Source organism: Pteropus vampyrus, unplaced genomic scaffold, assembly GCF_000151845.1.
Source record: "Pteropus vampyrus isolate Shadow unplaced genomic scaffold, Pvam_2.0 Scaffold114, whole genome shotgun sequence".
NCBI lineage: Eukaryota > Metazoa > Chordata > Mammalia > Chiroptera > Pteropodidae > Pteropus > Pteropus vampyrus.
The window spans coordinates 203585-214070 of record NW_011888895.1 but is presented as its reverse complement, the minus strand read 5'-3'; the positions used below and the strand labels follow the sequence as shown (position 1 = coordinate 214070).

Below are 10486 nucleotides of genomic sequence, written 5' to 3'. Positions count from 1 at the left end.
GGTTATTGTCGTAGGTAATTTAGTAGAGTACTTATTTTTAGATAAAACTAACATCTTATTTGGAGATTCTTTTAAAATAAGAGATAATTCACTTAGTATTTTCATTTTTAACTGCAAAATATTTTTAAAGATTCGTATTATGTAAAAGACTTAAATATTCATTTTTAATATTTATAATATAAAATAATATTCAGCTAAATATTTCTCTAAACCATAGAAATTTCTGAACCTAATAATGCAGTCTGATGATGAGAAGAGATCTTTCTTAAACCCGAAGTGTAAACACTAAACCTGTGAGCTGCTGTGGCATGGTCTACAAGTCACAAAGGTCTTGACTCATGATCTGGTTGTATGAGTTGAGTCAGGTCACATGGACCCTTCTGTCTGTTCCTTGAATGGCTTGGACCAGACCCCTACTCCCCAAAGTACCTTCTAAACTTTTAAAATTTTATTATTTGGTTTCCATTGTTTCTTGTTAATCATCCTATCAGTGTCTTTTAAATAAGGTTTATTGTATAAATTGAAATGAGCTAACTTTAACATTTATTTCTGGTAGTTAGTGTTTCATACAAGTTTAAACAGTTTTGTTCAAAAAATAAATTTAGGAAATGAGAAATGTAGTGAAAGTATAGAAAAGTATGATTGATGTTTGGAATGCTGAGTCTGTGCTCTTATAGTTTTCACAGTACCTTTCCTAGTTCTTAAACTAAACCAGTACTCTGGATATGTGTGAAATATGCTGTTCGGCTTTATTAATAGCTCTCAAAGGAGCAAGAAAGGCAGAATATAATGTTTCTAATGCTGCATTATGTATGAAAATATGAGGTGAATATAAATAAAATGAATGAAATAGATATTAAACTGGAAACAATTTTTAAATTAAGTTCTGGAGCTTACACTATGGAATCTTTTCAGGAGAAAAAAAGATTGTTTTAGTTCTCATTACTGATCTTAAGCAAGAGTTGCAAACCAGTACTTTTCTTTTGCTCTGTAGTCTGCGTATATTCACACAGAAAGGTCTAGAGACGTGAGCATTGGGAGTGTGGCTTTTTCTAGCTCCCTTGGGCCAGATAGCAGAGGCAGCAGGAGGCTGTCCCCCCCACTTCCGCCCCGCCGCCACACACACAGGACACTGGACGGGAAGGGCGGTGGAAGGGGACTAGCCACCTTCACCTTGGTGAAGCTTTTGGGTTCTCTGACCACCATAGGCTTTTTTCAGCTGCAGAGAGGAAGAAAGGAGCTTGCTGCCTTACTGTGCAGTCTCCTGACTTCGTGGCTCTAAGCAGCTGGAAGTGGAGGAAGCATCAAATGCTTAGGGCTGGCCTTTGTCTTAGTACAGATTTATTTATAACTGAGCATTTGGAAAAGTTATTTTCTAATCTGAATTTGTGCTTATGGCAGCACAGTATTTCAAAAGCAAAGTTTGGTTACCTAACTGAAATCATAATGAAAATTAGTGAAGGGAGTGTTTATTTAGTTTATAGAAATTAATTAATTTTTTTTTCAGTGTATTTTGAGCACCTACTTTGTACAAGGCACAGTTTGAAGCACTGAAATACAGTCTAGACCAAAGGCCAATTGTTTTGTGAACAGAACTTATATGATTTATGTAAACAGATGCCCCTGAAATAGTAACTTCTACTGCCACAGATAAATGAGAAAAGTAAGGTATTTAGAATTAGCTAATTGATTTGGCCTTGTAGGCAGAGTTTAACCAGTTGTTGAAGAGGTTAGTGATATTTCGTGAAGTGCCAGGCACATAGCATACACTCAGTTGAGTGCAAAAAAAATCGTTCCTTAGTCAAAATTACGTTCATATCCCACTTCATGTTATTTACTATACATTTAAAATTGTTGTTTTTGATTGTGTGATTTTGGCGTTTTGAGTGAGCATAATTACTCTTGGAAGATATAGTCACTGATTGTTTTTTCAGATGTTTGAGATACCAGTGGAATTGTATATGGGCAGGTTAAATACTTAAACACGTCCACGGTTTTGTACATAACTAATTGTATTAAATGCATGTGCTTATTTTATTGGCATTTATTATTCATGACTCAATTATTTTGCCCAACAAATAGCCTTAAAATGATTCAACCAAGAGGATAGACTAGAGACGTAAAATTGATGGAGAGCTCCTGGCCTGGCGTCGGGGTTCAGAGCATGGGATTCGGTGAGAAACTGCCTCACTTCGCATCTCACCCCCTGTCTTCTTCACTGCCTCTAGGCCTTTGTCAAGTGACGTTACATCAGAGACTCAGGTTTCTCATTTGTGGATTGGTGACAGGAGTGTCACTTACCTCATAAAATTGTTGAGAGGATTACCTGAGAGACATGTAGAAATATGCATGCCCAAAACATAGTATGTAGCAAATACTTGTTACTACTATTTTATTGTTAACTACTTACGTAATTTGTTTCTAACAATAGTTATACCTTCTGTCAACTTTTATTATAAGCGGTAATGAAATATTTTACTGCTTCAGACTTTGTGTAATCTCACAGTGAGGCTGCCCTCCAGTAGCCCGAGCATGGTCTTGCTGAGTAAATTACCTGCATGAAAACAATGCCAGGCTCTTAAAAAAGTAAAAAGGAAATATGTTAAGGGAAACCTCTTTTATTACCTTAAATGCTTATAGCATTCATTAACAAGAAATAATTGTCATGCTTATTGCTGATACTGTCTATTCATTAAATTAAATCTTGAAGGAATAGTGTAAGAATATTCTGTGAATTTAGCTGTACCTGCTCTTTATTTATATTTAGAAAAAAATAAAACAATATATATTAGAAAATTAAGAAATTCAGATTTCTTATTACTTCTTACTATCTTTTCAGATAAATAGTTATAATCGCTGGAGGATTTTTCTCCTTAAACCTTATTTGGAACTTTAAAAAGGAGAGAATCGTGAGAAGAGATAATTATTAACGTAACAGTAATTCAGTGACTTTACTATCTGGTTAACAACTTTTTAGAGTTTGGGTAGAGATGCAGAGGAAACTAATGTTAATAATGGTTAAAGGAAAGTACATCTAGTAACTATGCCAGCTCTGTCTTTTCATACCACATGCATGGTGATTCTTTTCCGTTCTGTCCGGTGTCACCTTACAACCTTCCTCCCTTTTTTTCTTAACGTGGGTTAGCTTGGTTAGTTATCCCAAGACTCCAGACGTTTCTGTGAGGCCTTGGTATGATGTGGTTACTGTCCCTCTGTCCCTCAAATTAACCCAAGTGTCCTTGGAGAGAGGCTGCATCAGGGGCTTCTAGCTCAGTAGATTTTTTTTTATTATTATTAAATTTATCAGGGTGACATTAGTTAATAAAATTACATAGGTTTCAAATGTACACTTTAATAATATATCATGCGTATATTGCGTTCACCACTCAAAATGAATTTTAAGTTTCCTCTGTCACCTTATATTTGACCTCTTTTACCCTTATCTACTTCCCCTTCCCTCTTGTGACCATTAAACTGGTGTCCTTGTCCATGAGTCGTTGTTTCTTTGTCTTGTTTGTTTGTTGCTTTCAGTTTTATATCCCACATATGAGTAAAATCATATGGTTCCTGACTTATTCTGTCTGATTTATTTCACTTAGCATGCTGATCTCAAGATCCATCCATGTTGTCGCTCATGGCAGTATTTCATCTTTTATTATGGCTGAGTAATAGTCCATTGTATGAATGTACCCTGCCTTTAGCCAGTCATCCGTAGAAGGACATTTTGGTTGTTTCCATGTCTTGGCCATCGTGAATAATGCTGCAGTCAACATCAGGGCACATATATCTTTAAGGATAAATGTTTTCAAATTTTCGGGGTACATACCCAGAAGAGGGATTGCTGGGTCATGTGGTAATTCTGTTCTTAATTTTTTGAGGAACCTCCATGCTGTTTTCCATAGTGGCTGTACCAGTTTACATCCCCACCAGCAGTGTAGGTGGCCCAGTAGATTTTACCAGCATAAATGGCTATTAGAGCTAGGCAGGAATCTGGGGATGGCTAGAGGCCGTGACTGTCGATACCTTGATGTAATTAATTGGTTTTGAGGATTTGTTGATTACAAAAAAAAAAAAAACCCCACCAGGACCCCCTTCCGTCACAACACATGGTGCGAGAGTGGGACGTGGATGGCGGTCACGACGCGCTAGCGCAGCATTCCTGGGCATCTGTCCAGAGGACGTTCGTGTGCCTGCTCTGTCTCCCGTCCGGCAGGGAGCTCACAGATAGACCCTGACTGCCTGTTGGACGGTGGAAGAGATGTGGTTTAGGATTGGGGGGTGGGGTGGGAGGAGTTAATAAAGTATGGTTGAAATGAGGTTTTTGAAAGTCTCCTTAGCTTTAAGGTGTCCTTTGGAGTTTGCAGACAGCTGCTAGTGTAATTGTAGGTAGGGATGTTGGTATTATGGATTCATTTGTTTATTGAGATATTTCTTAAACACCTACTATGTGCCAGGCACTGTTTTAGGCAAAGGGAATACAACATTGATCAAAAGAATCCCTGCCATTATGGAGTTTTCCTTGTAGTGGACGGAGAATGAGAGAAAACTAAAACCAGCATGCGTGCATAAATGAATAGTCTGTCAGGTGGGGGTAAGGGCTGTGGAGAGTAACGCCGCATGGAGGGGGAGGGGATGTGGAGGGCATGTCGTACTCAAGTGTGTTAAAGAGATGAGAGCAGATTCCAGCCTTAGCTACAGGGCAGATGCTTGTCAGAGGGCAGGGACCGGGGCTGTTGGAGCTTTACTTCTGTAACACCAAGCTGCACTCCTGCTCTACGGCGCTTGCTTTGTGGTGCCCACTGGGTCTTGAAATCCTTTCTTAGGAAGCTGAAGTTGAGTTTGTCTGACCTGTGTGAACCAGGTCAGGCTTCAGGAATAATTCAGAAGAAGAAAGTTTTTGTTGGGCTAATTGTATGGTGGAGAAGCCCTCTTGGGCAGCATCGTGCGAGTTCCCTGGATCCCAGGGTATGTCTGTAACCCCACTGTTGAATTTGGGGAAGCGGATCGAAGCCTGGGGCAGCTGGGCATGTTACTTGCTAATTTCATTGACTTGTTCCCACGGTAGGTTGTCTTCAGTGGAATCCAGTTGAAAAAGAGAGCAATATAATCTTCTAATGTAGATGTCTTTTTTTTTTTTTTTTTTTAACGCATATATACAGATTACAGAGGAGGGAATTTATACCAATTCAGTATAGTTAAAGTGCTAGTCTTTTCTGTCTATTTAAGGTGATGCCTGATATTGTCATGTTACAGAGGCGGATGCCCCAAACCTTCCGTGATCCAGCAACTGCTCCCCTGAGAAAACTCTCTGTTGACTTGATCAAAACATATAAGCATATTAATGAGGTAAGACTATTCATTTGTTATAACAGCATCTGTCTTGCAGTAGAGCAGGGAAAAAAGTTGTTTTGTGACCTTTTTTAACATAACTAAGCTTTTTTTTTAAACCCCAATGATTGTCATATTGATAAATATTGTGAAGACTGGTAAGTAAATGATTTATAGATAATATAGTTATAATTATGTAAAAGAAAGAAGATATACTAACAAGGGCTGTAGAAAATTAAGATAATTGTGGATAACTTCCCCTCTTTTCAGAGTTGTATTTAATATATGCTGAATTATTATTTCTATAATAAGTTCTCCAAAATAAGAAGGGAGAAAGTGAGAGAATAATGACACCATAAAAGTATGTATATGTTAGAATTTTGCTTAAATTTTTATATATTGGTTTCTCCTTTTGCTGTGGATGTCAGGAAGCTCTGAGGCACATTTAATACCTACATAACAGGCATTCGGTCTAGTTAATTTGATCTATTTCTGTGATTTAAAATTTTTTTTTTATATTTTATGCATGTGCTTTTATTTATATCTTTTCATTGTAAGATATCTGAAAGCCTTTTTGGTGGAAGGAAGTAGGATAAAAAAACATAGACAGCACTTTGAATTACTCATCTTTCAGCTTGGCCCTTTGCCACCCAAAATTGTTTTTCTAGTGTCTCAGACCTTTGACTTGACTGCCATTGGCGTCCAGTCTCAACATCCACTCCGTAATTAATGTTAAATGAGCTTTTCTGGAGCACGGTGGGTGTGCCTGAGCTTGCCTCCTCCAGTGTGAGCCCTACACCCTCTTACCAGCTTTCGAGCCATGTAAATAAAAAGATGTTCTTAAGTGTATAAATTTTACAGCCTATCGGTGCTGTTTAATGCCAATATTATTATATTAAAGCGACAAGATAAAATTAGAATGAACTCAATGAGGAACATTTCTGAGTTGGATTTTGTACACAATTAATGTTATAAAAAATGTGCCAAACTAGCTTTTGATTATCTGAAAATAATCCGATAAATTGCCAACACTTTATTAATGTCAATTTCTTAATATCTGATAAATTAACGAAGCTACTGTTAAGCCGTTGTTAACAGTAACTTTGTTGAAGCTCATTTTTAACTGTTTTGCTGCCTTGTAAACCAGAGTTTTTTTATTCTGAGAAACATAATTTATAATTTCCTCAAAGTTAGATACCAATTATGTAGACTTGTTGCCTAGTTTACCTATTATTTTTTACTGGCTTTAGAAACTGTTTTATGAGAAAATAACCCAATCCGTTAATGGCCTTCATTCAGTATTATAGGCGAAGGGAGGGAGTGGCTGTTTTTCATTAATTGTTATATTATTACAGGCTTAAGCATTGGGCCTGTCTCAGAGGGCCTGTTGCATTAGTGAAACATCAGTTTAGATACATTTAACTGCTCCTGAATAAAATCTATGCCTTATGATCAAATATAAAATTGGGATTGACTGGAAGGAGAGGGCACGAGGGAACTTAAACATGAGGAGGATGAAAATGTTCTTTTTTTTTTTTTTTTTTAAGGTTTTGCCTTTGTTGATTACATCAACATATACATATTTTCCAAAATCTTTCATAGTGATGCTCTTAAGAGCCATGTCACCTCACTGGATATAAACTGTATCTTAATTTAAATAATAAATGTAAATGGGATCCAGTTACTCTTCTGGAATGGGATGCTCTGGGCCAGTTACTTAACGTCTCCTATTTATAAAGTGTATAAGCAGTATAAGTTTAAAGTGAATGTCAGTGTAGACATTTCTCATTAGTTATATATCAGTATTTTTCTATAATTCAAGTAGCAATTATAGGAAATTCTTTACTTCATGTTTTTTATTTGCTATTAAAAATAACAATTCATCAGTTTCCTAGTGATAGCAGATATATGTCTCTTGATATATGCTCCCTTAATCTCTAGTAAAGTTTTAAATTGTATAGTTAACACTTTGTATTCTCGTTTCAGGTTTACTATGCAAAAAAGAAGCGAAGACACCAACAGGGCCAGGGAGACGATTCTAGTCATAAGAAGGAGCGGAAGGTTTACAATGATGGTTATGACGATGATAACTATGATTATATTGTAAAAAACGGAGAAAAGTGGATGGATCGTTACGAAATTGATTCCTTGATAGGCAAAGGTTCCTTTGGACAGGTAATATAATGGAAAATGCTGAATTTCATAAATTAGAATTTTTTAGTGAATCATATTGTTGCACCCTTTCCTCAGAAGTATACTTCAGAATATTTGTAAATGATATATACAGTGGTTATGCATTTGGATGATCACAGTTCTCTAAAGATAGTAACACTGTATCAGCTATAAAAATTCCATTGGACTTTTTTTTCTTTATTTACTTTCTAAAGTTACCTAGTACTTATCTTACTAATGACTAAGTGGTTGATTTTAATCACTTATAGATAGTATTGCCCCTTTCAGATGTGTTTTATATAATCTTTGGAGAATTCTTCATTGTGAGTGCTAGAGATAATTACCTTCCTGTCTGCTGCTCCTCTTCAAAGAGAAAAGAATCACTATTTTCAGCTGGGACAGCAGGTGCCCTCTCACTTTTTGGAGGCTTGGAAAGCCAGGGGCTGCACCCTGGGCCTTTCCCATGGCCTAAGTGTGTCAGGCCTAAATGGGCAGGTGGTCCTCATAGCATCAGCATTGCTCGTACGGTGATCAGGGTAATTTTGATGGAAAGGATCACTTAGGCAGCTTCTACTGGGAATAAGAGGAAGGAATTCCAAGGGACCTGTTTTTTTCTCTTTATTCCTGGCCTCTTCCTCCACCTACGGCTCTCTCTTCCTCACCTGACTGCCCAAACCCCAATACAAAGTGCAAAACCCTAAATACGTTAATCTCGTCCATCAGTGGTGCCCAGAACAAGAGCTAACAAAATCTTTCTCTTTGCACTTTTAAAAAGCTTTTTCTCTGGCTGTGGATCTCCCAGTTTGTTGCACTTGTAACTTCTGTCTCATTGAGTCACAGAGCTCTGTTTTGTTTGAGGTGTGATTTGTCAGTCCCAGTCGCCTTCATTTTTGCAACCTTTGTGCAGTGTGTTGGTCATGAACCTGCAATCCAGTTACTTCTTTTGACTTTTTAATGATGACAGAATGGGTCTCAAAATGACTTGACCGGAACTACTTTTTTTGATGTAAAAAATCTCCAAAAACCGGAACTTGTATGCTCTTACTTATCTGTTCCTACCTTGAGAGAAAGGAAAATATGCCTCTTTTCAACCTGGTGGGACAAATTCATTATGCATTGGTCTAATCACGCTTAGGACAGAAAGTGTACTGTCGGCCATTGCAGCCACAGGTCTAGACCCGGAAAAGTCTACGCTCTTAAACTTGTAAGGAAATCTGAACACAGTTGCCGGAGGACTGGATCGGTGCCGTGGCTCTTCCAGGCCCCCATGTCACATGCGTAGTGTGTCTGCCCCTTTCCCTGATTTCAAGGGATTTTGGTGATTGCACATAATTCAGGGACTTCTCCCTTGATTCGTAACCAGGGTTTCTCAGGATTTTGGGAGTCTCTGTTTGTGAAAGTTTCACTTTTTTGTCAGAAGCTGCTTCTGTTCCTCTGTTAGTCTCAAGGTATTTCTGAGGCCCAGCTTTTTTTAAGTAATCTTGCGAACACCCTCGACATAGAAATTGCTGTCTCCACCTTGAGAATCACACCGACGTTTATGCAGTTGCTCTCAACGAGATGTTGTTACTTTTGTGATCTTTTGTAATGTCCACCGTGAAAATGATGGCCGTGTAGCCTTCTCTCTAAACTTTTCCCTAGATACTCAGTCATTTGGGCTCAGGGTGATGTTTTCCTCCTCCCGTTTAATTTTCTTATCCTCTCATTCCTGAGAGCAAGTGAGCCCAATAAACCTGTGCAAGTACAGGCCTCTGTGACATCATACTCCATCGCGGCAGGTCACATTGATGCCTGTCTCCTACGCCGAGGTGCGCTCGGTCTCTGGACCTCTGATGTCTTCCATGTCGATGTGGCCAGACTTTCTCTAAAGTCTCTGCCAGATCCTTGTTAAAATAAGGGGCTCCTTCATTTCTTAAGCCAGTGATAACCAGTCCTGATTGCACATTGAAATTTCCCGGGGAGCTTTGTGGGGAGCAGGGGGAGGACTGATGCTTAGGCGCCAAACCAGTTAAATCAGAATCTCTGTGATAAGATTCTGGGCATTGATATTTTTAAAAAAATTCCTATTAAATATGTAATTCAGGATCGAAAACCGTTGCTTTAGCATTTAGCTGGTTAACTATTTGCTAAGTCAGTAAATAGTTGGGCCCCTTTGAATGGCCTTTGTCCCGGAGACGGAGATGGTTGGGATCTGGGCACCGGACTGCAGCTCTTGGTGCAGTCAGTATAGTCGATGAAACAGAAGGATGTCAGCACCACTCGGTCAGATGTTTACACGGGCAGCCCCTGATTTAAAATACAGTCGATAGTATATTTTAGAATTGGGTAAAACCAGAGACGTTGGTTTTTTCATTCTACGTTTGGTTTTAGCTGAGCTGTTTGTAATCTGTCACTGACAGTATTTTTAACTTTGACTGACACAAATCTTGGAACATGCATTCCATTCTCTCCCTGTAATCCAGCGGCACTCAGCCTGCACATGGGAATCACTTGGAGTTCTACCTGCATGTCCAGACTTGCAAATGTGCGAGACTGTGTATCTAAAACTATTACCTATTCAGATTACATACAATACTGTAAATGTAACTTATTTAATCAGTGCTAGTGATTGGTAGAGATAAGCATTTTCATTTATGTATTGATTTCTTAATTTTTATGTAAATCTCTTCGTTAATAGCACGAAACTCATTTTAAACGAGTAAATTAAAATGAGTGATGTGCATGACGTCTTGGTCACGAATACTCCCCTCTCCTTAGCATTCACTGATTCTCATTTTAAAACTGTCAAACTTATTTAGGCATTTAATGTTTATCATGGAACTTCCCTGGTAATTTGTATTTGATTTTTTATTTTTTAGTGTAAATTAATCCTTCCGTTATATACCCATGTTTTAGCTATGAAAATCTAATTTAAAGTTAGGAAGTTATCTACATTTTTCAGATGACTTAGAACTTTTTAAATATTTTACACTAATAATTAGGATTT

General features: G+C 37.9%; 1 protein-coding gene across 2 annotated transcripts in view; it reads left to right on the top strand.

Annotated features, from left to right (window-relative positions):
* The window catches only part of DYRK1A (dual specificity tyrosine phosphorylation regulated kinase 1A), a 134250-nt gene that overhangs the window by 92510 nt on the left and 31254 nt on the right, over nt 1-10486 (top strand). Inside the window, exons 4-5 of one of the 2 annotated variants that reach the window (XM_011365627.2) lie at nt 5227-5346; nt 7315-7503. In XM_011365627.2, the coding sequence (XP_011363929.1) occupies nt 5227-5346; nt 7315-7503 (309 nt within the window). The remainder of the gene's footprint in view (nt 1-5226; nt 5347-7314; nt 7504-10486) is intronic. The other variant, XM_011365628.2, reaches the window with a different exon arrangement.